Source organism: Branchiostoma lanceolatum, chromosome 2 (genome assembly GCF_035083965.1).
Source record: "Branchiostoma lanceolatum isolate klBraLanc5 chromosome 2, klBraLanc5.hap2, whole genome shotgun sequence".
Classification (NCBI taxonomy): Eukaryota; Metazoa; Chordata; class Leptocardii; order Amphioxiformes; family Branchiostomatidae; genus Branchiostoma; species Branchiostoma lanceolatum.
In genome coordinates, this window is record NC_089723.1 from 29,096,969 (window position 1) to 29,124,875 (window position 27,907).

The 27,907-nt window shown below is 37.9% G+C and overlaps 2 protein-coding genes across 5 annotated transcripts in view; one reads left to right on the forward strand and one right to left on the reverse strand.

Annotated features, from left to right (window-relative positions):
- The first annotated feature begins 9 nt into the window (after positions 1–9).
- On the forward strand, positions 10–11,503 carry LOC136428441 (dynein axonemal assembly factor 11-like). The gene is made up of 15 exons (XM_066417938.1): positions 10–232; positions 443–536; positions 1,130–1,203; positions 2,555–2,632; positions 3,788–3,884; positions 4,515–4,590; positions 4,970–5,020; positions 5,288–5,347; positions 5,560–5,723; positions 5,911–6,006; positions 6,444–6,512; positions 7,310–7,375; positions 8,816–8,885; positions 9,692–9,787; positions 10,668–11,503. Exons 1-15 carry the CDS (start codon positions 223–225, stop codon positions 10,932–10,934), a joined length of 1,368 nt encoding a protein of 455 aa, XP_066274035.1. The 5' UTR covers positions 10–222; the 3' UTR covers positions 10,935–11,503.
- A 204-nt stretch (positions 11,504–11,707) lies between these two features.
- The window catches only part of LOC136428438 (potassium/sodium hyperpolarization-activated cyclic nucleotide-gated channel 2-like), a 38,791-nt gene continuing 22,591 nt past the window's right edge, over positions 11,708–27,907 (reverse strand). For 2 of the 4 annotated variants that reach the window (XM_066417935.1, XM_066417932.1), the window contains exons 4-10: positions 25,012–25,182; positions 23,784–24,002; positions 23,057–23,203; positions 21,991–22,095; positions 19,748–19,886; positions 19,079–19,243; positions 11,708–16,546 (exon numbers count right to left, since the gene is read on the reverse strand). In XM_066417935.1, coding sequence (XP_066274032.1) covers positions 16,353–16,546; positions 19,079–19,243; positions 19,748–19,886; positions 21,991–22,095; positions 23,057–23,203; positions 23,784–24,002; positions 25,012–25,182 — 1,140 coding nt within the window. In that variant the 3' untranslated portion in view covers positions 11,708–16,352. The remainder of the gene's footprint in view (positions 16,547–19,078; positions 19,244–19,747; positions 19,887–21,990; positions 22,096–23,056; positions 23,204–23,783; positions 24,003–25,011; positions 25,183–27,907) is intronic. The other 2 variants (XM_066417933.1, XM_066417934.1) reach the window with 1 other exon arrangement.

The window sequence follows — 27,907 nt, forward strand, 5'->3', positions numbered from 1 at the left end:
AACGTAGCGCTAGTTTTACGTTCATTACCACAGCAACCGAAGGCGCCAGAATTTCTGCAGTTCGAGCTTGATGATTTTGAAGGAGGAGAGAGGAAGGCTGTTTACACAAATATTACTAAACGTAGACAAGAACTCTCTGTTCCTAAGCTTGGCTGGCGTCTTGAGGCTTTGCCGACTACTGCTACTTACCCCCCAGGGTGTCTTGAATTTGAAAAGTGAACGATGGTCCGAAGTAAGTAACGTTACTTATTTTTTAGTCATCTGAAGTTGTTTACAAACTTCAAACTCAGTTTATGTGTTGAATACATCACCTGTAGTGTATAGATGGTTTAATTACCATTAATTCTATCAAATGTATATTCTTCTTTTAAGATTTATATATAATAATTGGTCTCCTAAATGTGTATTTGGGTTAATTTAACAAGTTTTTATTTCATTTCAGTCACAGAAGATCTGATTCGGAAGAGAGCGGAACACAATGAGTGCGAGATATATTCTCTGCAAGAAATCTCGCTCCACCAACAAGGAGTAGAAAGGTATGCTTCATCTGTTTCAATGACTTTTGATCCCGCCCAAAATATCCTGACCCTTGACCCCTAACCCTGGTCCAGCCTAGGTCTTTGACCCGTCAACCTGTTAAAGGTCACAGAACGCAGTATTCATCCGATGCAAGACCTCCAATCTTAAAATTCCATCTTACCTTCAGATTGTATTAAAGGATATTGAAACGCACTTGAAGCATGTGTACTAGTACTAGTAGTACTGTTACAATATACTAGTATATTATATATATGTATATGTAAATGCAGAAATGTTCGCGGGGATTTAATTTCACGGTAGAGTGGAGTGTTTGCGGTGGTTTTCAGTTCGCGTTTGAAACAATACCAGCGCTACAGTCACACAATTGAATGGCTTTTCGCAGTGGTTTTAAGTTTGCCGCGAAAACCGTGAAAACCGCGAACTTAAAACCACTGCGAACATTTCTGCATTTACAGTAATTGTAAGTATTTTTCATATGTTTAGTTAGAAAAGAATGGGACTGTCTCTGATCTGGCAGATTTTTAATACAGTCATACTTTTCTACATATGGCTCTAAAGACCTGAATTTAATTTTTCCTTGTCATTACAGGATAGAACACCTGGACAGATGGTGTCGAGACCTAAAGATTCTTTACTTGCAGAACAATGTCATCCCAAAGATAGGTATGTACAGTTTTCTTGACAAGTGAATAAGTGTACTAGTAAAGTTTTGAATGGTACCCCAAGACTGTCGTTAAAAAGTTGTGAGCTCTTCTTATGCAGCATCAGTAATCCCAGAGGTATGCACACTTCAGGTGTTCAAGATATCTAGGTGTTCAAGACATTTTTGAGAAGGATTTAATTGATAACGCCTTTTAATTTAATGTGACAGTCTTACTCTTAAGGTAGACGGTAGTACTAGTATCAAGAGAGTTGACATTACCTTTCCTGAGGTCTTGAAAGAACCAACTTCTTTGAAGAGAGTTGTGAAGGACAACCTAAATACCATTTTTTAATCCTTATATAAACCGGAGAGTCATAAAAATGGAAAGAAGTGTGTGTTTTTTTCTGTTTTTTTAATACTGTCTTTTTGTAAGCATTTGTTATGGAGTCTTGTACTAGTAGTTAAGTTCAGTTTAGGTTACATAATTATTATAGTTTATTGATTTGGTCAGAACAAATGACCAGGTTTTTTGTCTTGTTTGCAGAATGTTGATTGCTGTACAATGTATATAGATTACCATCCTCATCATAATTCACCTAAGTCATAACAGTTTACTCTCATATTGATTTTGTCAATGACAATGTTTTTTGTCCTTTCAGTAGAAAGTTGATTATTTTTCCTATAGATATGGAGATGAATGTCATACCTATTTGTTCATGTGTTGCCAAAAGGGGTATTCTATGACTTGATGATTGAGTAGAGAGTTGCAACGTCCCAGGGCACCATGCAAGTCAGATATGATCATGTATCTAGTTACTTTGACACTGACAGTATCAAATTTTTCTAGATGGTAGAGAACATCCCATCATTTGATGGAATCTTCATATGGCTATTGTATGACGTCATGAGTCATGACTGACAAAATCGGTTGTATCTGCTTTGAAAACTTGAAATCACATCCAATAATACCAAGAGTTAAGCATGGATGTGCTCTCAGGCAAAGGAGGAAAATTTTTATTAAGGATTGGAAAAAAACATTGGAAGATCCTCAATTGAAACTCATCCACATCATTTTCTTGTCTTCTCTTTCTTTGTTTTGGTCTTTGCTTCAACCTTTCTTACATTTGCAGGTTACACAAAATATAATTATATTTTATATAATTAATATCATAATCTATCATCAGGACATTAATATCATAATCTATCATCAGGATATTATAATATCCTGATGATAGATTATGATATTAATGTCAAGTTTCTTGTTTATAAAACTTCAATGTTCCTTTGTGGGTGAACAGATAAACACAGGCCTGTCAAACCAAATATGTGGTGTGTTTGTTTGACTTATGAAAAACAATTCTTGTTTTCCAGAAAATGTTGGGAGATTGAAAAAACTGGAGTATCTGAACCTTGCCCTCAACAATGTGGAAAGAATCGAGAACCTGGAAGGTAAATATATACACATGTAACATCAACTCTCATAATACCACCGGGTACCCCTAAGTTCTGCCACATGAAAAGAAACAACATTGATTTCAAAATCAAAGGGATCTACTAATGCAGCATCAGTATTGCCTGAGGTATGCACACTTCAGATATCCAAGACATTCTCCAGATGGTATCCAGAACAGCATTTTTTAATGTTGCAGCCTTAGAGTACCCGGGGGTATCACAAGAGTTGACGTTACTTTAAAAGTCTGTTTTACTTCCTCTGTTTGGGGATTTGGGAGAGCAGGATAATTGATGTGGTTGCTTTGTGATTGAATTTTAAGCTGACAGACTTGAATATTGATCTGTCTACGGGAAACGTACCCTGGGACTTCCCTTACGCAACACTCTCACAGGGATATATTTCTCTCAAGTTTGTGTGTGTGTGAAACCAGAGAATTGATCATGATGATAACAACAAGAAATTAATTCACATTAGGGAGGTATCCATTACCTGGACTTAGCCAAGCTCTAGATCAAGATCGTTTGGAAAGGGAGGCAATCAGATACAAGACAGGAAGTGATCAATCAGGCTTATACCATCTGACAAGTAACTGAAGTTAGATGGATAGAAGTACGAATCAATCTGCTGTGTAGATACATGTGTGGAAGAGATAGTACACTGCTGAGCTAGAATCAGACAGTGATATAGTGTTACACTGCTCTTGATTTAATCAATCTACAACTTTTTTTTTACCAATCAGTGTGAACAGTGATTGTTGGCTGAATGGCATGGATGGATGGATTTAGTTCAGCCCCCCTCTCACTGGACCCGCGACGCGTTGGCGACCTCGCCGCGTCCTAGATTGAATTTGAGTTAGCCTTGACTTTACAATTGGGATACCATGCAAAACGTACAAGTATGACTAAAAAGACAACAAATCATACGAAGCGTAAAAAGATTTGTTTTTTATCGATAGAATTTGTTTAGCGCGGTGTCAAATCACTCTGTCGCAGCGAGGTCACCAACGTGTCGCGTGTCCAGTGAGAGGGGGGCTTTAGGGTTGCCATCTAGTACATACTTTCACAGCATTTAACCATCATTAATAAACTACTTGTTGCTGAGATGATTTCAGCCAAAGTGATTTTCAGCTGTGACTTTTTATTCACCTGCAGGCTGCGAGTCCCTGAAAAAATTGGACTTGACTGTGAATTTTGTGGGTGAGCTTACTAGTGTGGAACAACTCCAACAGAACCAATTCCTGCAAGAGCTGTGAGTTCATATAGTCTGCACCCTGGTGTATGACATTATGGTACTCTTTCAGAAACAGTGCAATACACTTTTGGAAACAGTGTGAAATTAATTGAAAATAGTGTCATACGCGTTCAGAAGTGTATTACACATTTTGACACTTTTGAAACAGTACATGTATAATACACTTTTAAAAATGGTGTATTACACTTTCGGAAATGTAATACAATTTTTGGCACTTTTGTTAACAGTGAAATACACTTGTGAAAATTTTGTAATAAACTTTCAGACGTGTAATACACGTTTTGATACTTTTGAAAACAGTGTAATGAACTTTTGTAAACTTACAATGCCTAATTGAAAACAGTGTAATGCACTGTTGAAAACAGTTTTACAGTAAATACAATTTCAGAAATGTCATACACTTTTGGAAACAGTGATAGAATTTATCTTCCAGAATTAATTAAACCTTCCATATGATTTTCTCGAATGCACAATAACACTTAGATTAGAAGGCAATGCTAAAATACATGTTAGATACTGCACTCATAAAGGCTTGTTCCAGCATTTCTGGTTTTACGCTGATACATCTTGCTGTGTACAGTGAGTGATTCTATTTCTGTTGATACCTGTTGTACAAATTTCCAATAGGTATCTGACAGGGAACCCCTGCACAGACTACGATGGTTACAGACAGTATGTGGTTACCACCCTTCCACAACTAAAGGTAGGAACTTTTTATGAACATTCAGAGCTGTCATTGTTGAAGATTCTATCATCTGTATCATCTGTATGTGATAATTTTGCACATTGCCAAGCTAATAGCTGCATAGAAAATGTGAAAAAAAGAGCGTATCATTGATTTTTTATGATTTCCATCCAGAGCTTACAATGTTATGTCATCATCAAACTTTAACATGTGCTAGAAAAGATGTAGAAATATTTAAAATTTAATAGAATGTATGACATTTATACATATCATCACAAAAAGCAAGTGTATGGCAAAACATTGGGCTTAGATAAAATCCGATGTACATGTAGTAGCAAATACAATCTCTGTCTATGAAAAAAAGAAATTACAGTAAATCAACCTTTCTTATCTTCAGACGTTAGATGGCAAAGCAATCCAGAAAACTGAAAGGATACTGGCAAGACAGGTAATTCTAAAAGTTATATTTTAGTGTTGAATTGTAGAATTAAGTTAAAGATAAGAAGAGTAAACTTCTTTTATTTTTTGCAGTTCACACACTGAGAGAGGAATTTGTCTACTGTTTTGTCAGAATTCAGTAATATGTGTTCAGCTTGTCACTCCTTTCACTGTATCTTTGTTTTATCCTGAGCAAAGTTTTGAATTTTGACATCGGTATTGCCCTTCACATCATAACAAAGGAAAAAGCCATGAATGCATTGTATATTTTCAACAGGAATATGAAGAAGTGAGGAGAAATATAATAGAACAACAGAAGACATACATCCAGAAAAGGGTAAGTTAGCAAAATGAAATTACAAGAAACTGCACACACATTATTGTGTAGAACAATGTCAACGTCCAAGTCAACAGAACACCACTTAAGTGGAAATAAACTAATTTTGTGATGATCACACAAAAAAATATGAACATGAAACCAGTGATGACTGAGTGTAAATATTTCCGTATTTACAACACATGTATGATACTGCCAATCCATTTGTGCAGCTGAAAGAGAAAGAGGAATCTGAGAGGAAAGCAGAGGCCCAGGAGGCTAGGACAGGTGCACAACCTGGGTTTGATGGCAGGTGGTATACTGACATCAACACTCACCAGTCTGACAGTTCCAACAAGAATGGGGAGGGGGGCAAGGAAGAGGAAGAAGATGAAGAGTGAGTGCTGTAAAATAGAATATTTCTCAACTTCATGAATGTAGTATAATTATTGTGACATGTTGACAAATTTCGTATCCAGCTTGGACAAAAAGAAATTCTATTTATGCTGCATGGTTTTGTTTTTGAAAAAAATCTTACATACACCCAAATGTTTACTTGGCATGTAACTTCATACTTGTGACAGGTACTGGAAACAACAAGTCGGGTACACACCCGAATCTCGCCTAGAAATCCAGAAGAAAATAGAAGAGCAGAAAAGGAAAAAGGAGGGAATAGAAGAGTAAGTGCCTTTCTTACAGTAACTGTAACACTGTAGCTTATATATACACCTAACATTACATGCATATATGAAGGAGTCAGGAAATCGTTTTTTTTACCTTTGCCAAATATATTTTCAGCAGCATATGTGAATAGGTGAATAGAACAGCATAATTAAAGAAGTTTTGAAGGGATTGTTATAATAAAATCCGATATAATTACAGTTAGGTCTTGACATACCAAAATGATTATTAGGTTTTGGGGCCCCCCTTTCTTTGGTAGTGCAGCAGAACTTACTGTTCTTGTGTCTTCTGTTCTGAACAGTACTGACAGTATGAAATACATGTTTGTTGAGAAACATTTTAAAAGGCTGTTGAACTGTGTAAATCTTTCTATGACCATTGTCTATGTGGCTGTGGAAGTGCTAACTGATCATCTATGTGTTCTTTCCACTGAAAGGGAAAAACCTAAAAAGCAAAGAAACCTGTTTGCAGAGGATGGCAGACCCTATAATGTCAATGAGGCCAAGTAAGTATCATATCATATTTGAATGCAAATATTTCATGGAGTGTGCCAATGCTACATGCATCTTCTTTTACCAAATGAATGTAATATATTTTGTCAGTCATTGTCATTTTTATGTTTATTGAGTACTGTACATACAAAAGAATGCTCTCTATAATAATCTTCCCTATAGGCAATACAAAATGTGGTTATTCACTCAATGCATTCTCTGGCTCACAATACATGTTTGTTATGTATTACTGATATTAAAGTTGCTGTCATGACTGTATTTGTCTCCCTATCTACAGTATGCTTTATGCTAACAGATGAACCTCTTCTTGCATTGCTAGAGAAAAGCAAGCTTAGCCCATAACTAATGTTTGAGATGTCCATAAGTAATAGTTGGGATGCCCATAACAAAAGTAGTAGTTGAGATGTTCCTGATAATGTTACAAAGTGTGGAATAGCCACAGGACTCGAAATACTGGTGCATGTGCACTTTTTGTTGTACCTTGTGCGATATATAACTTGATGTTAGATAATGAAATTACAGCCTTAAGTTCTTAATGAAGGCAGTAGGGTTTGTAAATATGTTTTCTTGCCTTTAATGCCCACGGTCTTGATGATGACCATTCTGGCATGGTGGGAAAGTGACATGGCAGGATTTGAACCTGGGACCACTTAGTTCTGAGCCGAACACGCTGCCACTGCACCACACAACCCCTCAGACATTCTAGTTTATTTTATGTTGTGCACCCAAAATTCTTTCTGTGCACCTACAAATTCAGAGCCATGTTGTGAAACTATTGTTAACGTTTCAGGGTGGACTTTAACTTGACAGATAATGAAGACGACAACGCTCTCTTGTTGGATGTTGCAGCGTTCAGGTCAGTCTCTGGGGCAATACGTTCTATTATCTTCTTCCTTTGACTTTGCATCTCACAGTTAAGATTTGTCAACTGTTGGCAGCAGTAAGCTGTTGATTTAAACGCAGTCAAAAGATACTGCAGTAGTGGCTGATTTGATTGAATTGAGGATTGTCTGTAAGACAAGATCGATTCATGTTAGAACTTCGGTCGCAAGTGGACATACTTTTACTAGTGTGGGTGTTTTAAGCCTCCCAGTCGGAAAGCTTGAGACCAATTTGTGCATGACAAACTAAGTTTTTATTTTTGGAATGCAAATAAGTCTGACATCCAGGACTAGGGCCTATTTCATTGGCCAGTGACACTGGGTTCAAGATATCAGAATTAACTGCATTAGTGTTTCCAAGAATAAACACTTAAAGTTTGTCATGCACAAATTGTTTTGACATTGCCGTATGAATACATCGACGCTAGCAAGGTTACATGCTGTATTTATCACTTAATTTTATAGTTTTTGCTCACACAAAAGTTTGATGATTCTATTTGCATTGAACTTCTTATCTAATCAGATAGGTATCTCATGAACCAAGGAGATTATCTTGAGAGCATTTGAAATGTATTCTTCTTGCCTGAACTATCAAACAGTGAGGAATACCATGCATAGATTTTGAAATGCAACAATACCCGAACTCGGTGCCCTTTCTTGAGGAAGAACAGGTCTGAACGATTGCTTAACTTCTGAAGAGCACATCTTTAGTACATGTACATCATGATAATGCTCGTACTAGTTGCATGTAGGTTGTTAATTGTGTAAAGCGGTAAGCAACCCCACTGCTTTGCAATATAAATCAAATTCCGTGGATGCAAAGGGCAGATATTCAAGCCCTGCTGACAGGCACTGTTGTCCTTTCAGAGTTGGGATAACCCAGTACGCTTGGCTGAAAATGCAAGCCATCTATAGCAAAGCCACATTTTACTACTACTAGGGCCATGTTGATTTGATTTTATGGATGACATCATCTGGGGACCCCAAAACTGATGCAAGCGTGGGAATAAAAAAAGGTTTGGCAAAAAAGTTGCCTTCATTATGAAATATACGTAGTCAGGAAGGTTGAACAAAACTTAACGCACAGAGTATGGTATACTGGATTATTGATTCTTCATTTTTGCTCTTTCACATTTTCTTATTTGACTTTGGAATTGATGTTGGCATTCTACAACATTATTATCCATTGTCCGAAATATTTCTGTTCAATTTACAGCATAAATTTTCTCATTTTACAGCAGCTGCTCTTTATTATTTACAGTATGGCCGAAAATTTTGTTGGAAACGGATGAAACTTGATGCGCGTGTGGATGTCATCCATGTAATCAAACCAACATGGCCCAGCTGCTAGAAAAAGCATCATGCTTCACATCAATTGAAGATGACTGCTTTACCCTTTCCCAAATGTCACACAGGTACATGGACACATCCCTCATGGACGTGGATGTCCAGCCTACGTACGTCCGAGTCACCATCAAAGGAAAGGTACGGAGCAGCAACAACTCCCACGCACGAAGGCAGGGCTGTCTCCAGCTTTCAATTTTTTGCATCTCTCTCACTGTTTGGGAGCCCATGTTGTTGATTCTCGCTGTTGAATCTGCAATTTTAAACTTACGAAAAGACATTGTCATCAATTTCATTATCAATATTTAGGGTGGTCCCTTCAGTTAACTAATAGATGTAACTGATTTCCAAAGGAGCCTTTAAATGATGCAGCTTATATAACTCAATGCTTACATGTAACACTTATAGTGTGTGAACAAATCTTCGAATCCATTGTAAGAATTGTCCATTCTTATTGTATAGCAGCGTTATTACAATTTACATAGTGGAGAAATATACAGTGGAATTACAAACGGCTGTCTGTTCAGAATATTACACAATATTTCTTCTCTGAAAACTGGAAAGCTTTTCGTCACAATGCCTAAGGGCTGCGCTTCCTTCTTGTGATGCAATAGGTACAAGATATTAATTGATTTGTGAGCTAAATGCTAATGTACAGCACTGGTCTAAGTGAACAAAATTTTTTAAATTTGTGCCTTTTGTAGTGTCAGCTTTCACTACAAACTCATCACACCATGAACATACATTTATGTTCGGTCTTCCAAATTGTGTTACTACCATTGTTTCAACTGCAAACTCAAACTCTTGATTTTCGGCATGCCCCAAAATTTAAGTGTCGCAAACTTGAATGAATTTACAGTAACTAGTTATTAATCCTTGTTAGAATTCTTCTGATCTTCATGGTCTTAATTCACGGATTAACTTGTTGAACATTGCTTTCCTCACAGATCTTACAGCTCCATTTACCAGAGGAGGTCAGGCCTGACTCATGCAAGGCTGTTCGTTCTCAGACAACAGGAAATCTTCTCATCACAATGCCCAAGGTCTGTACTTCCTCGTTACAATGATATTACATACCAAATATTAAATCAGTTTGGGAGCTACATGATCCTGCTGGTCTAAATTGATCAGATTCTGGTTTTAAATGGCACCGTCCTTGGTGCTGAACAGTACCTCCTACACATGGTTGAATGGCACTGCCCTTGGTGCTGAATGTACCTCCTACACAAGGGCACTGTCCTTAGTGCTGAATGTACCTCCTACACATGGTTGAATGGCACTGCCCTTAGTGCTGAATGTACCTCCTACACATGGGCACTGCCCTTAGTGCTGAACAGTGATACATGTAGGTGGTTGGATGGCACTCTCCTCAGTGCTGAACTGTGCCACTACCACCTGTGCATCCGTGTATAGTTCTATCGGGTTGGTAAGTCACTGATCTGAAAAAGAGTCTTTTTATTCACCACCTGTGCATGTTTGGAAGGTACTCTCCTTGGTGCTGAACGATCAGTGACGGAAAAGTTTGCACACTATTTGTTATATCCAAGATGAATATAAGTTGCATGATACTCAAAATCAGTTTGCTCCTACATGGATAGATATTCATGACTTATCTTATAGAATAATCTTATAGCCTGGGCATGACCCTAATGAAAAATCCATAAGCGAACTTTTGCTTCTATTTCTAACTTGAAAGTTAATCCACATGTTGGTAGAATTCATTCTAAAGCAGAATTTAAGCTGCAATTTCCAACACATAAAAGAAACTTCAAGACTAGATTTTTGACTTAGCACAAACAGTCTTTGTCAAGGAATGGTGCCTTTCATTAAAAAACTGAGTCCCAAACTTCCTTCCTTGTTCTAGTAATTACAGTTTAAATCCTTTGAATAGAATTATAATTTTTTGTGTGCCTCTTGATGCAGGCTAACCAAGTGGTGAAACCCCTGAAGGTGCAACAGGAGGAGAAGAAAACCACCAGACCTACCGAGCCCCCCACAGAGAAATCAAGGCAAGCCTTCGAAAGGCTGGAGGTAGACCCAACTAAGAGTAAGGGTGTAGACTTTGCTGCTATTACAGCAGAAAAACACAAACCTGCACAGCAGCCCTTTGGGACTGTAACATCCCGGCCGGCGGAGAGACCAAACAGCGAGGACTTTGTGGATGATCTTGACGTTCCTCCGTTGATGTAACCCAAGGTTTTAGTTCTTCCTTATTGTTCCTCAAGTGCTGAAAGTTTTATCGTTACTTGTGACCAGTCTGTGTTCCACTGCGAGTTCCTTTATCTTAATGATTCCCAAAGGCGGCTTGCTAATGATGGTGATTACTTCCCTTTCCTGTATTACAAGGAAGGACTTTATGCTTCAGGGTCACAAAGAAGCCAAGCTGCTAATGGACGCTGCACCACTATCTACCAAATCAGAGTCCACTGTTAAGTTCCCCAGGCTACGACTGACCTCACCAATCTTTTGTATCTTAATCCCTTCAGTGAGCGTAGAATGTCTTCGCCTGGAACCTTATGGCAACAGACTTATGCAAACGCTGCACTCCAGCCATGATTTAAGAGATAACAAAGGTCTGGAAATTCTCCAGACCACTTACACCCGACAAAACTATATGTTATCGTGTGTCTTTATCTAAGAAATGGCCATTGGAGAAACCAATATGATCCCCTTGGCTGGGTAATATTGAGTGTAGAGAGAGATGTATGCTGATGTTATAACAGATACAGACGAGAAACCAATAAAAGTTAATAGGTGGGCGCCTTGGGTCATACTATGATAAAGAAGTTTTTCGTGAAATTATGCTTCTTGTAGGTCACTTTGGCAGTACTGTATGTCATTAGCATGCTTTCATTGTCCGTCAAGCAAAGTAGTGAGATTGCTTAACAATACTATCAGTGTGAAAAAAAATGCCGGAAAGACTTTGGCAGAAGTTTCGAGACAATCAAGCACAGACATGTCTGTATGATCCAAGAAAATTTAATGTCAGCAGAACTAAGATTCAATGATTGTGACTATTGGAACAACAATCAAACGGATCCCAATATACATAACATTGTGCTGTACAGAAATCGTTTCAGAATATTTGGAGTTGCAAGCCAGATGCCTTCGCTTAGGATGTTGACCGGCTGTATATTTTATTTATTCTTTTATTTCAAACTCAGTCTTGTTTCTATATTTTCTGTCTCTGAATACAAATATAGAGAAAACATGAAAAAGATGTGATATGTCCCTTTGTTGGGCTGTGCCAGTACCATAGATGGGGGTGTGCTAAACTCTCTCCAAGTCAATTGCAACATCTCTATGTCAAACAAGAATATGTATGACTTATACTAAGCAGTGGGAATGGTAATAATCTCAGCAGAAAATCTGTGAATTCACACCAATGTATGATAATTTTCTTTGAAGCCTTTGAAGAGGAATAGGCTCTGTTGCAGACCCTGCCGGATGTGTGGCTTTATTTTCAAAGCTACTTGCAGTTTTCTGATAGGTACTGGGTTCTGATTGCTTGCCGAGGTCTAATTGCAGAGCTAAATCAGAACCCAGTATATATTTAGAATGCTGTATTTGTTTTCAGCGTGGGTTTGCAACAGGCTAACAGACTGAGGAACATTTTTCTGAACACAATCTTTGCTCTTGAACCATAGTGTACATTGTTGGAGATTTTTGCATTTAAGCAAGTTAAATATATGAAATAAATTGATCTATCTGCAAATCCTTTCTGTTCTGTTAACATCGTAACATTTTCTTTAACTGCCTTGTTTTTGGATACACTGTTCCCCCCCCCCCCCAAAGTACCTTTTGTTGGAAGATTTTTACATTCAAAATTTCTGCATGTCAAGGAACAAAGTTCTCTCTTACACGATATTTCAAGACTCAAAGATGGCCGAAACTTCATATGTTTTTAATACTATAGATACCCTTACTGAGGTGATAAGTTATTTAGATTCTCCACGTCTTTTTTCTGTGTAGAACTTTTCAAACTACATGTACTTAAAGGCTCTTTCTTGATAATTTCCAAGCAGATCATCTAGGGGGAGTTGGGGGGGGGGGGGTTGTTTAGTCATTATCGTAATGTTTGATCAGAAAATGAACTCTTTAATGGCACCTATATATACATATATGTATATATATTAGTATATATAGTACACGTATGAAGTTTCTGCCATGTTTCAGTCTTGAAAAATCATGATGAAAAGACAGAGAAAGGGTTCTTCCCTTGACATGCAGGAATTTTCAATGTGAAAATCTTCCAACAAAACGTTTCTTTGTGGGGACAGTGTATCAAAAAATGAGGCAGGTAGAAATATTGTTACAATTTTCATCCAGAAGATCTGCTTGGAAATTACTCTTTCAATTCTGTTCTTATCTTCCATTCCTTTATATAATGGGTTACCAGGCAAAAAGAAACCAAAAAAGTAGAAGTTGAATTTCGCTTAGTGGACTTTTTCAATAACATTGGAAGTGATAACAGCAAAATAAGTATATTGCAACAGTTCTAGTCGAGTATATTAGAAGCTAAAAACAGGATATACCAGAGATTGGCTCCTTCTTTCCAATGCTTTTGTCATCAATGACATGGGCATTGCAAATTTGCCTGTTTGTCAACATATGTCAAAAGACCAGTGAATTTCACCAGTTGTGTAGTGTGTTCAAATGTCTGACAACAGATCTAAGACTGTTGTTTCCAGCAATGGTGGTGACTCAACTTTCCTATGCAAGTTGATGCCAAAATAACAGTTACCAAGACTGTTACTTCCAATGAACAAACATCAAGGTACATTCAATTTGCTAGGTATATCTCAATTTAACATTGCAGCCACCATTACATTTTGTACAATGTACATGTACACAACTAAAACGCAGACACTACTTTAACACATTGCCCAGGCTTATGTGTCAACCCCAGGTTGTCCTCAATCTAAGAAGGAAAATAGAATGCAGATCAACTGTGCAAAAAGAGTTCTTGCATCTAAGTGTTTGTCCAGGCACTATACACAGTGGTCTAAAGAAAGTCTATGTATTACCTAGCCTCCTGTCTAGCAATTTGCATATTTTTAGATAGATCTCCTTAGAATCTGACTACTAAAATTGCATATTCACAGCTAACACACTCTGGGACTGTTGACATCTATATTCCCCTACCCTGTCCAGCAGGATAGATTCTTCTGACACTCACAGCAGATTAGATTAGTGGTTCACATTTATGTGTCTTGGCCCTATACTGATTTGACTTATGATAAATAGAATCCGAAAAATTTTTTTTGTTTAATAAGGGCACGCTTACTGGATTATATGGATGGCATCTGTGCACACATCAATTTTTGTCGGATTCCAACAAACAATGTTTGTGATCATACTGCAAAATGAGCAAATATATGCCATAAATTTTACAAAAAAGGAATAGAAAAGAAATTAAAGATGCTAATGTCATATAATGCCTTTTTTTCCTATAGTAAAACGTACTGATTTTGTCAGAAACTTTTACTTAATATGTATGTATTTCGTCCCCTGAGCAAAGTTTTCCAAAGTCTTCCAAGAAAATGTGAAGGAACAGATTAAGTAAAGAATTTATTGTTTGGTATACCCTATTCTTTAGCTTCAGTCATTTGTAAAATCTTCCAGAGCTCTTAGATTTCATTATGAAGACAACTTTGGGGGGGGGGGGGAACATTTTTGCACGCTCTCATCAATTTAAGAGTACCAGGAGGATGACATCCAAGTAATCAAATCAGTATGGCCTAAGAGATGGTTAACATTTCTTCTTTAACTGTTGTGATCTATAAGTCAGCATGGACACGTTTTCACCTACTAGTGGATTTTTCATAAAGCCAAACAAATCAGTGATGAAGGTAAGGCACAACCACTCTCAAACTTCGTTGATACATGGTACATGCCAGTTAACGATAGTCTTTATAACTAGGTGGATAGAGGTCTGTGTGACTTCTTTGACACAGTGTATTTTAATGCTGCCTCAAATCATGTTGGAAAACCCAATTTCACTGCCGTCAGTTTTCAAATCAGATTTGAAACGAGTAGAGATTAGGGCTGCGTACCTAATATCCGGTGCCAGTGCAGAGGTTCAACTTTAAGGTTCAGTTCCAAGCCTGTACCTGAATAATTCAACAATTTGAAAGTAACCTGTGGTCTTCAATGATTACTGAAACAGCTAACAAAATGTTAACTTGGACTTTTTGTATCTCATGCAACGAACCTGCTTTAAATTTGCAAATGAATCTCAAATCAACGATGAGCTAATGTCAATGCCCGTACAATGTTTTCATATTTTTCCAGTGCAAAATTTTTGTTGTGGGAATTGCATGTTTTAGTCACAAAATGATGTAATTTTGTCTAGGTACAGTACCAGTACAATGACAGTATGGGCTTAGATTTTTCATGGTGTTGTACAGGTTCTGGTATCCAGCCCTAGTAGAGATGCAACAAATCTGCTGGTTATGGGTTACCCATTGCAAGTCCTCAGCATCATTGATATACATGTACATATTAATAGATTCCAATACAGGGTACAAGATATTCCTATATACTGACAGACACAATGCTACTGATAACCTTATCACAACAGTTTAACAACAAACCAAACAAGTATAATCTGCTGGCTTATGAGTCCCTGAAACCTTTGATATGCTAGTTATACTTGTCAAGTTCTCTGTAGTTCACTACAAAGTTGCACACTGTAATGTCCTTGTGTAGGTGGTCTAGATACATGTGCCCTAGCTTAATTCTGGACATAAGGACGGCACGTAGGGAACTAATGCTCAGGAGAAATAGCAACACACTGGTAGGTAGTATGTGGTCATGATAAACTATAAGATACTAGAAAGCTCACAAATTGTTCAGCAAATGTAGTTTGTTTCAATCCACATACTCTTCAAAGGAGGACATCATTCTCAACACCATCCTGAATGTCTTGGCCTGCAAAAATTTGGATGTCATTCATGACATCGTAAAGACGTAAGTATCAAGGGCATCTTCATGAAGTTTTCGATCTCTTGTATCTACCATCCATTTCTAAACAATATTGAAATATCAAACTTCATCCCAGGGAGACTGTATACCTTCTACAAACATGTATAATACTTAAAGTTTTTGGATCACAAAAATGCTTTACACTTCTATACAATACAATGTACATGTACATTTTGTAACATTGTATGATGTATGGCAACAAATATCCAGTATTTGGAGTCTGTACAGGAAAGTCATCTCCAAACCAGTGGTTTTTAAACTCACATTGCAAGCCACCTATTGCAATATATTTAAGAACATTTAGAACTAAGTTAGTATAAACAAATTTACATGTGAATTGAGTCCAGTTAATTCACGCAATCTCTCTCCTCCTCTTTGCTCTCCAACCTCAAAACTATAGCTTTCATTGCTGTCAATATACATGCAACAAAAGAAGACTGTATAGATCTAGTATCTTACACTCAGCATGTTACGTACATTATACACATCGTTCTAGACAGATTGGACAGCATTTGCTTCGGACATCATCCTACGTTCACAGTGACTGCCAAAGACTAATCCCTGGGATATTATCTATACATCTACATGGCTCTCTAAGATATGGCGTCGCTCTCAGCTTGGTCAAGATGGTTTGGAGTACTCGTCGTCAGGGTCGTCGATGTCGATCATCAGGACGTCCCCCGTCGGTGTGATGCGGATGGTCTTGTACTTGGGTACCGTGATGACCTCCTTCGGTGGGACGCTGGGACCGCCGGATCCGCTGGGAGTCGCGCACAGACTCAGGTTACTCCGACTCAGTTTGCTGTGAGATTTGCCTGAAGTTGGAAGAAGGAAATACAATTAAATTTCCCACACAATGTTACATAACGTTAATAGCATTTTGCAATCCTTACACATTGGATCTTGGTTTTGAATCGGTTCTTTTTATTATTACAGGTTTATTACAGGTTTTGCAATTTAAGCAGTATTGGTTTCGCTAAGCATCCATGGGCGCTACCCTATTTACTTGATGTCAGGGACCGGCATGCTGGGAAATATGGCACCTACCATAAATGGATGGGGATGTTGATATTTTCTTATTCCTCTGTGCTGCATGGCAGGGATGTTATGTAACATTGATTTAAGACAAATGGTCAGGAGCATGAATTAAGCATGAATTAAGCTAATAAGAACCTAATTTACATAATCAATTAGAATACTAATGAAGTCTGTACTAAATAAAAAGGATATCATTTTATTGTGTAACCAAGGCTGATAGTATGCAAATTAGGACTAATTTGAATGACTATTAATCAGATGGGGTGACACCTTTACAGTTGACATTATGACGTCCATGTGATGTATGTTACTTGGGTGAATTAGGAATACTAACCACATAAACATTATCCAAAGTTGGAACTAATTGATATACCGCATCCATTTAATATGACACTTCTGCAATTAATCAGAAACTTCTATTATACTTTTAGTGGGAAATAATAGGGTTTTCACTTTCATGCCATTTGCAACTTTTAGAAATAGAGAAACGGTTAATAATCGTCATCAAAAATAATAGTCATCAATTAGGCAATTGTTGTCAAAATGATGTAACACTGCATATATGTCATGATGATATGATTATAATGGTATACTTTTCTACTTGGGACAAATTATGTGGATAGAGACATAATGTTAGATTTTGCAAATTTAGGACTTATTTGCATAATTAGTAAAAACTTCAGCTATATGATAGTACCTTAGTTTATATGAAGGAAAAGTTAATGTTACAGTAATGGATTATGGACGAAGAAAGTCTTGCATATACTATCTATAATCATATTAGGTAAAGATGATTTAGATTATTACTACAATGTAAACAAGAGTTCGGAGACCTCATATCTCCATGAAATATAATTGTATTATGCAAATTAGGTCTTCATTTGCATAACTTTTATCTAACAATGTTCCTTTATTTCTCAGTTACATATGTTGCATTTCTGAACTGTCGTACCATTGAATGGAGTGGGTTTATAATATTTCCCCATTAATTATGCAAATTCTGATATGCATGAATACCGTTTCATTATATCAAGTAACACTTAAGCTATCCACATAATAAAAACAAGTATACAGGTTTAGTTGTATAATCCCTTTGTGGTTTGACCACTAGCTGTGGGGCCCCTGGGGAATACTTGACCCAGTTTTGAAACTAACAGGTGTCAGCTGTTACAGCATGCCTAGAATGGAAATATAGATTTTCCCTCATTACTTATGCAACTTAAGTCCCAATTTGCATAATTTGCACTTCATTGTGTACATCTCTGTCTAAGCTACCTGCATATTAAATAATACGGAAATCTGTCGTTCCTTTGTTCAGTTATTCTCCTTGGAAGATTTTGACAAAAACGCCAATGCAGTTCTAGTGTCATGTACCAGGGGGCCCAAAATCGACCTTGACCTTTGTTCTCCTAACACCTACCCACATACCAAATATCATTACAATCCATCCAGACATTCTTGAGTTATGCTGACTACAAGCATCCGGACACACACACAAACACACACACACACAAACACACACACAAACATGCTCAAAACAATATCTTCATGAAAAATCTCCATTTTTCATAAAAATGACAATCATTACAAAACCTGTGTGAATTTGCTCAGCAGATTGCAGTCTCTACTAAGCACATCTTTTGAAGTGAATGGCATTTGTTACGTACTTGGCAGTCATTTTCTTCAATATAAATATGTTATATATTAAGTACTTCACAACATGTGCATGTCCAATTCTCAACTGGAAATGCAGACTTGATAATATAGGAGTGAACAGTGGACTAAATTCCTTGCCCATGTATTTTTCTTAGTGGCATTGAATGCCCTAATAGTATACAGTATGTAATTGACAGCAACTGCTGTATATGACACTATCAACTGCTGTACTTGACAGCCTTTGTTAAGGAAACCATTCATTGGTAACAATTTGAAAGGAACAGATGTGTTTTGGACAGAATCTTTTCATGACACATTTTATGGAATAAATCCTTTTCTACTGTACATCATGTAGACATTACAAACATTAGGGAATGAACATTTTTATCTTTTTTTAAACGGCATACCATCCCAACAACTAACATCTACTAAGTTAAACATAATTCCACCGGGGTACATAATTTCGCCACCCTGAAGATATTATAACGTCAAAACAGATCTCTGTCTCCCGGTATAAAATTGCACTCCTGTATATCTAAACTGTGCTGAACTAGAGATCTCTCAAACCCACTGTTTTTCAAAGTGGCGGATTTATGTAACCCGGCAGATTAATGTTAATGGCAGTTACAGAGTTTGAGAGAATTTGCCCCTACCTATTCTGCTGAGTCTCTCCTGTGCCACCTCCTCCATGTGCTCCCGCATTTTGGGGTATTCTCGCAACACTTCGTTGAAATGGTCGACATGGAGCGAGAACAGGTTGCAGTACGTTTCTGCTCGGATGCTGGCCATCCGTCTTTCCCGTGTCAGTAGGCAAATTTCTGCAGATGTAAGATGTAACATTTTGCATAAATCATAAGTATAGTGCTGGGAAGTAACATTATCATCTTTATGAAGACATGCACGCATATGCCAACTCTGTGTGTGCTAAGGAACTTCATGGGTTGTTTTCATGGTGACCTCTTCACCACAAAATGTTAACACCCCAAATATGTGTTTTCATCTTATTACTACAGCCCCAAACTTACAACACCTCAAAAACCTTCTTTCCCCTCTTACCACAAAATTAAGTCCCAGTGAAAATAACTGAATTCACAATATCTGGGTCCCTTCTATACATATACCTGCCTTTAAGCAAAACTTATGATGCATGATGAATGCAGACACAATGGCCTAAACATTTTAATTCTGACAGAAAACTGCCATTGCTCAACCAAATGCTAAGCCTAAGTTCTAGTGTAAAGAAGAAAGAAATTTTGAAATGTGTTGAACTACTACATAATGCACATTTTTTGTATGTATGTACTGTAGCCAATTTTCCTCACCTCCGAAGTAAGCGCCGTCCTGCAATGTGGTAACAACCTCACCGTCAGCTGTTAGCACGTCCACTGTTCCTCCCAGAATGAAATACATCTTATCACCGAAGGTACCTTCCCGGATGATAAAATCATCAGGTTGAAAGACCTATAACAGAGAGACGTTGTCTTTTGTTAGCACTCACCAAAACAGTGCAGCATCAAAGTGCTTATGTCACCATGCAATGACACTAAAATACAACAGTTCCTGATTACAAGCAACCGCCATAAGTGTTACTCAATGAACAAAAACGTTTGTACAAAATATTCACCCTTCTGTTCCGATGTTATTGAACATCGAATCTTACAAATCATACTTCCAGTTATTGATGATGCCACCAGGAAATGAAAAACGTTCTCTGGAGAAGCAGAAAAGCTAATATTATGAACATTTGCCTAACGTTACATGTAATTTACGATGATTAATATGCACTGTTTACTTCTCAAAAATGTTTTTGCGAGTCGCGACACCAGGTTCTGAACTGGATATCGTTTCTATTATGAAGTCGCAGGCTGGTACTAACTCGATTACCTGGCAGCAGGAATCAAGAACTGGATGTATGATTTGTAAGATTCTGTGTTCAAGAAGATTCTGTGTTCAAGAACATCAGAACTGGGTGTATATTTTGTACAAACTTCTATGTTCATTGCATAATACTTACGATGGTTGCTTGTAGTCAGGAACAGTTGTATTATAGTGTCATTGGTGACATAAGTACTTTAAGATGATAGTGTGTTGAATTCCAAAAAAAGTATGATTGTGTCCGCTAAAAATATTTTGCAACTAAAATGCCTGGGCATAAATCTATTAACTTATTAGCAAAGCGAACGAACCTCAGACTGAAGATCAAGCATGCGAGCATATGAGGGTAAGTCAGAAAGTAAAGTCATTAGTATCATAGCAGGTTCATTTTTCTATGAAGTGAGTTGAAATTTGGCATAATTGTAAAGGCCCATCTCTTCTGGAGACTGATATTTCAGAATCTCAATTTGTTGTTCAGATATCTATGAGTTTATTTCAAGATGAGAACACCCTTGGAAGTCCATCAGAAGCAAAGAGCATGCAGTACAAGGGAGGTTCAATCAGCAGCACAAACGAAATTTCCATAACCAACTTAGAGCTATTGTGGAAGAGTGAAACTTCACATGTATCAAAATGAATATCTCTATGATAAACCACAATCATGCTTAATTTCATTTCTGAACACCAATCAATTCTTCTTTTTCGTTGCTGGAGTGAAGTGAGGTATGAGTCGAATTCAGAGCAGACATCAGGGTCCTGAATTATACATTGTGTTGATTAAAGGTTTCTGTCTCCCTTAACAGAAACAAAACTCAGCACTCTTCTTAGTTGTTATTGTATAACGTTATAACGTTATACATAACATGAAATATAAGTTTCGTTTCTCCTAGTTAATGGGAAAAGTAGTCTACAAAAACCTTTAATCAACACATCACATATTCGGCTATGAATTCAACTGACTCTAATATCACACCTCTCTCCATCCTAGCAGCTGTAAAAGAGAAACTGTTAGGAGTTCAAAATTTGGCATGCAACTTGTCAACTCAAAAAATCTGAACAACAGATATCAGTCACAAGACGATATGTGCCTTTACATTTGTGCCAAATTTCATCTCATTTCATTAAAAAATCAACCTGCTATGATATTAATGGCTTTACTTTCTGACTCACCCTTGTATAGGTAAGCAGCATTAATGTTAACAGACCCCTGCAAATTTCTAATTACAAAAATTAATATATATTGTGATCATATAGTATGTGCATGCCTTAAAAGCCTTCAGCTCTGTAATATAACTTTGCAATAGTTGTTTTTGAAATAATACGTTCATTACAAATTCTTGCCCCTAAGACACAACTAATAAAAAGCAATAACAACATGGGACATTTGAATGCTAAATGTTCTAACTAAAGCTAAACTTCTTTGGTTTGATTAAATCTTTTAATCTTTTTTGACAGCAGTGGAAGATGAAGAACCTCATTCTTTCTGTAATGCATTGCATGGTTCTGCGGTTTTTGGAAGCCTTAGTTCTCATCTGTAAGGATGCAATTTGTCTTCTTTACATATTATGCTCATGTCTTTCATGATTATCAAAGATATGAAATGTCGTCCACTGCTGTTTTGTATAACTGTTGATGAACCAACTTTTTCTACAACAAAGGCACTTAGTAGAAAGTAATCACTACTACTAACCTCATACTTCAACTTGGTGACTACATCGGTGACAAACTCTGGGTTAGCATTGGCAAAGAAAGGTACCGCTTTCACAAGGGACCTACAGTTGTAGTTGATCACTTCCTGCAATTAGATACAAATTAATCAAGTTAGCCATGGCTTGATTTGATGAACATGATAGGGATTTTGGATGGCAGTATAATCGAGTATCATGTCAGCTTCTTGTTCTTAGGTTACTAGTATTAGAATTCAAAGTAGATATGATCCAAATGTATTGTTGTCCCCGAGGGAGATTATATCATGAGACAGATCAAAGTTTTGATATACCAAAAATTTTGCTATCACATTAAACAAAAGGCAGTAGGGAAAAGGTTATCCAGATGATGTTGCGGCGAGTTTGATTTCTTCTTGCTGACCAACTGTATGATGTTCTGAAGCTGGCATCACATGGCAGGAAAACAAATCGCCCGCCGACTCTGCGATCTCAAAAGGACATTTTCAAACGGAATACGATCAGAATGCCAATATTGGCATTTGGCAGGTCGGTGAGCCGTGTCCAAAAATATGCTCGATTCTCTGGTGATTTTGAAATTCTGCGACCTTGTGGCAATCAACAAATTCGGCAGAAGGTCGTCGACAGCTAGTGTGGCACCAGCTTAAAATAAAGGCGCACTCAATGTAAGATTGGGATATTATTTCAAATTTTCTGGTCATTTCTACACATAGTAAGTCGAATCAATCCTATTACAATGGATGGTGATATATTATGCAGAACCAGTAGATGATGATGAATTTAAGACCCATTCCCTTGTAGAGAAGTAAATACACTGTACATGTAGTATCTATTTGATATTGGTACCACAAAAATAAGGGGTCTTATGATAGTGCGGGTTGTCTTTGTGCTATTCGTAAATGCTGGAAATCTGAAATACTCAGATCCAGATACTAACTAGTGCCTGTAATTGCCAATAACATGAAGATTTTGTTATTCAGAAGATCTTTGATTCTGTTGCCCAAATCTTGCATTTAGCACCTTAAAGGATACTGAGGTATGGTTGGATAATGAAAGCTCTTGTGGACTTACCTCTCTGAGTGGTATGGACAGTTCCTCCAGGATGTTATCCTCATCAAACACTTTACCCTGGTACCGGTACTCGTAGTAGTCCTGGATCCTTGTGCGCAGGTGAACAGGTAGCTTTCTGTACTGCATATATTCTTCAACTTGCTTGAACTGAAGAAAAAAACAGAATGACATGTAATATCAAAAACAATTTATTACTCAACAAAGGTGCTCTTGCCTTTCAGTCTGACCTATAGACTGAAGAAGAAGAGTTTCTTTTTCGGAATTAGATTATGAAAATCCTTAAATTTGATGATGTCTGATTTCCAAAGTTTCTGTAAAACCATGATGCACAGAAGTTACTATTCCTGACACTTAAATGGTCCTATTATTCCATCAGTTGATATAATCTGGTTGATAGTGTAAAGTACATAAATTATAGTCATTCTGTCATCTTGATAGACAAAAGCTGCAATATATGATACTGATACAGATTATTAGTATTAGGTCAAAACCAGCCATTAGGTGAAAACTGATGGGATAAGATCTAAGCTTAGGGGAAAACCCTGCAATGCACCCTCTGTATCACCTCATCTTTGACAACCACACATCATGTTAAAGATTCATAGATAGGTGGTGTGAAAAAGAAACCTGATTGTAACTTTGCATTTCGTTTTAGCCTTTTGCTGAGATAGCCGAGAACCAATCCCGTGGAAAGCGAGATTGGTATTGATCTGTATCGATCTCTGACCTTTTCCTGGTACTGTCTCCGAGACGTGTCCATAGACTGGATCAAGTTTGTGGCGTGGCCGATGAACAGAGCGAAACACGTCGCTCCTGATATCATGGAGACCATCGTCAGCCACAGGTCCGTGATGCTCTCCGGCGGTCTCTTGCCATATCCGATGCAGAGCATGTGCGACATGGCTTTGAAAAGGGCCCAAGTGTACTGAGTTGCCCAGTGGGCATCCTAAAAAACATGCCAAGATAGCAGATGATTGGTAAACTGTTAATTGCTGATTTAATTGTTGACAAAATGTTTGTCGATTAGTTTTGTACATTATACTACAGGGGAAGGAAATGTTATCAGTAATGTTACTGCCATTCTACAGCTTTGTGTACCTTTTGAATGAAAATGTACCCAAAATAGCAGTTGCTCAAGCAACTGGACAGATGTTGTAAACAGTCAGATGTTCCAGGTAGCATCTACTACCATTCGACAGTGACTGAGAAAGATTTGTAGTCCAACAACAAATATTTAACCAAAAACTATGAATTTATGTGTACATGTAAATGAATACAAAGCTTAGACAGTCCAATGAACACAAAATCAAGACAAAGTCAAGACATGGTTGATGCTAGTGAGTCAAGTGCATGTTCAATCCTCATTGGTTGGCCAATTTCATGTAACCCCTAACCTGGAGTGCCCCTTGAGTATTGTTAGCTGGTGGCCTATCATTCATTCAGACCCACATAGTGCCACCATAGGTCAACAGGGAGGGGTTGTTAGCCCTTCTCTTTTGATATGGTCCAGGCATCAGGGCCCCCATTTTACGTCCCTATCAAAAGACGGGTACTGCCCCAACCAAGATGTCCTGACCCAGGATTGAACCAGTTACCAACTAATTGGAACCAAGAGCTCAACTTGAGGCTGCTAGCAGTTGAGCTATAGGGACATCCATGTGAGGTGTCTTATAAGTATGAAATGGCCCCAAATTAAGCCTGAAACCCTTGTTTAATTTTTCACCCAAAGTGATGTCATTAAACTAAACTTAGTCTACCAGCAAAATTTGCCCCTCAAATGTAGAAAACAGTTTTTTAGAGGACCGGATTTCAACCTTTTCCCAGGACCCCCCTAGGATTTGGCACTCCACATGTACATGGTCTTCTGTCAAACAAAATTAAGATGACGGAAAAACTTCAGGGCTCGCGAGAACACTGGTATGACTAAAAATAAATAGTGCAACATCCGTACTCACCACCAGTTCGTTCTTGGTGACCCAGCAATCATCGGGGAAGTCCTGCAGCATGGGCACGAGGAACTGTAGACACCCGTTCCAGTGCCCAATCAGCAGCATCATGCAAATCAGGTTGAAGATGCGAATCACGGCACTTGCGAAGTTGAAGATCTGCATGAAATACATTTGAAGCTGCCATTGACATGATTTAGTGTAAAACAAGTTATTACCAGTATGTGGTCTCATAGAACAGTGTCCTATGGCAGGACTTGTACCTTCAATATATCTAAATATCATTATCAAAATGTTCTATTCATTGATATTAAACTGTTCTTTGGTTACTGTTTTTAGTTCATTGAAAATTACCAAATGTACTTTCCTCATTACAAGATCAGAGATTAACAGAGATTCTGTAGAATAAATAATCTACAAAGACACCTTGCTTTTGCCTAGATTAAATGGATTGTTGGCTCTCTAAACTTGTCACCATCAAGTCAAAACGTAAGTCATTTTGATTCTTTACAGGAAAGATCGAAAAATGCTCTTCTACCTGAATCTAATTACTACAATGGCTTGAAGCCCTGTACATCCATCTATGTCTGAAAGTTTGACACTATGTTTTCTAACCTTTTTGAGGGTGAAAGGTCGTGAACAGTATTTGCATTGGACTTTCGATCCAAAAATCATGCCTTACTGCGAGGCGTGTAGTTCAACTGGGTGTGGAGGTATGAAGGGAATAGGTTGGATGCCGTGTAATGTTGATGATCACTTTGACTTAACCTGTGCAACTGCAAACAAAACCTATGTTGGACACTAGAATGTACTGTAACAGTTAAAGATGCAAATGATCTGTATGTATGAGGAGGATAGGTTGGATGTTGTGTGATTTTACTGATTCCTTTATACAGTACATTGATACATTTATACCTTTGCAACTGAAAGACAAAATCAATGTTTAACACTGTAGGTAATATTTTGCAATGGTAAACCTCCTTGCTGAGTAAGCCTTTTGGCAACATGTGAAATTATGTAGTCAACTACAGTGCATGGTTAGGGGCAAAACATCACGAGAAGAAGGTAATCAATGCATGCACGACATCATTTACCCATGGGTACATTTACCGGAAACTTTGTCTTTGTAGCTATTGATTGCTGTCAGCTGCAATACACAAACGTCAGGAGGCACAACTCCATGCTTGCGAGGACAGCCGGAAGGTACAAGAATAACATAGGCAGGCAATCATGAACATACTGATAACAGAGATGTAGATGGACGGATGCATGGCTGGTACTCGGGAAGGGCAAGCGCAAGGTGACTTGAGGGAGGCCGCAGGGAATCGGGTATGGCAGTGATCGAATGGTACAAGAATGAGAAATAAGACGTTGATAAAGTTTAGACTCCAGGTAATAAGATACGCCAAATGACAGATACTCAAACAACTGGATAAAAGTTGGAAACAGACGTTTCAGAATGTTTCTGTTGTCTTTCGTCAGTGACTAAAGGGAAGGACTGGAGTAACCAGGTTTTAAACCAAGACTGTGAATTGTTAACATGTTAATGAGGTGAAGATAATTTTCGAACGGTTCAATAGAGGGCGAAGTCAAGACAAGGTTGTATGCTAGTAATGGGAAAGGAGAGATTGTGGATCTTGGCATGACTCCAGCGTATCTTAGGTTATAGGAAGGAACCAAGACAGAATCCAGGCAGGAGCATGTGACTGGGAGATAAGGTGATCGTAAGGACAACGTCACTGATAAGGGAAGCCACGATCAACTTAAGAAGAACAAATGCGCCATTACTCAGGAATGTTTTGAAGATTTTCCAAGAGGAACAAGAGAGGTAATTCTTTGAAATATAGATGAACCGGTCACAGACAAACAGCCTTCAGATATTGCTTGCAAGACGAATGAGCTAGTGTATAGACATGTATTGGTAAGATGAATGAATGTAGCTTTTACTACTCCTCCAAGGAAATCTCTCCAATTATATCAAGAACATTGAGAACTTAAGTCATAAATTCTTTGTTTGGTGGCATTCAGCAGCTAGCTGAGGAATACTGTAAGGAAAAATGTCATGAAGAAACCTGCATCTATTAGCAAGTAATTAACCTTTGAAGTATGGGTCTATTGCCCGAAATATATGCTGAGTACTCTTGCAAAGTGATATCAGAATGGTGTAGTACTTCCAGTAGAGGATATTTTTAGCTAGATCTGTACTAAATTAGGATGACTGACCTTGTTCACTTTAACAGGGCAGCTTACTCTTGTCTTAATGCTAAATGATTTTGCGGCCAACATGTTGAATATCATGCACATCAAAACTGTGGCTCTCGTTTTGACACCTTCATCCGGATGTGTGAGGGCGGGAGAGTAAGGGAGGAATAATAGATAGAGGCATTAGGACCAGAGAGATAATGGCGAACCATCCGACTCAGTTAGCTTTATCCTCTCCTGTATCATCAACCCACAACGTCTTGTGTGGGCTTCTTCCAAATCCTCAAGATGGATACTCGATTTCCTTATGCCAAGGCTAAAGTGGTCGATTTCCTAACAACCAGAGACAACCAGAGGGAGCAAACGTTTTTTAACAAGAAAGCCCCCTTCCGTTATTTTGCTGCTCTCGAAAACAGGAAGTGCGGCAACAATTTACCGGCAGCGAGATGTGGCTCATTTGTGTTCTGGTACTGTCAAGTGGAGGTCTTCCTGTTCCATTGAGGCATCTAACTATAGGGAAGATGGCAGTTAGGGAACAAAAGGGACATATTTAGCTGGTGCGTTACATTGAAATGTCGTTTATATATAAGGCTGACCAATTCAAATTTAGAATCAAAGCAGACGAAGCCTAGTGTCGCGACAGGCGGATCATGTCTATCTAAATGTCTCGACAGTAACATCAATTAGTAAATGTTCCTGCATT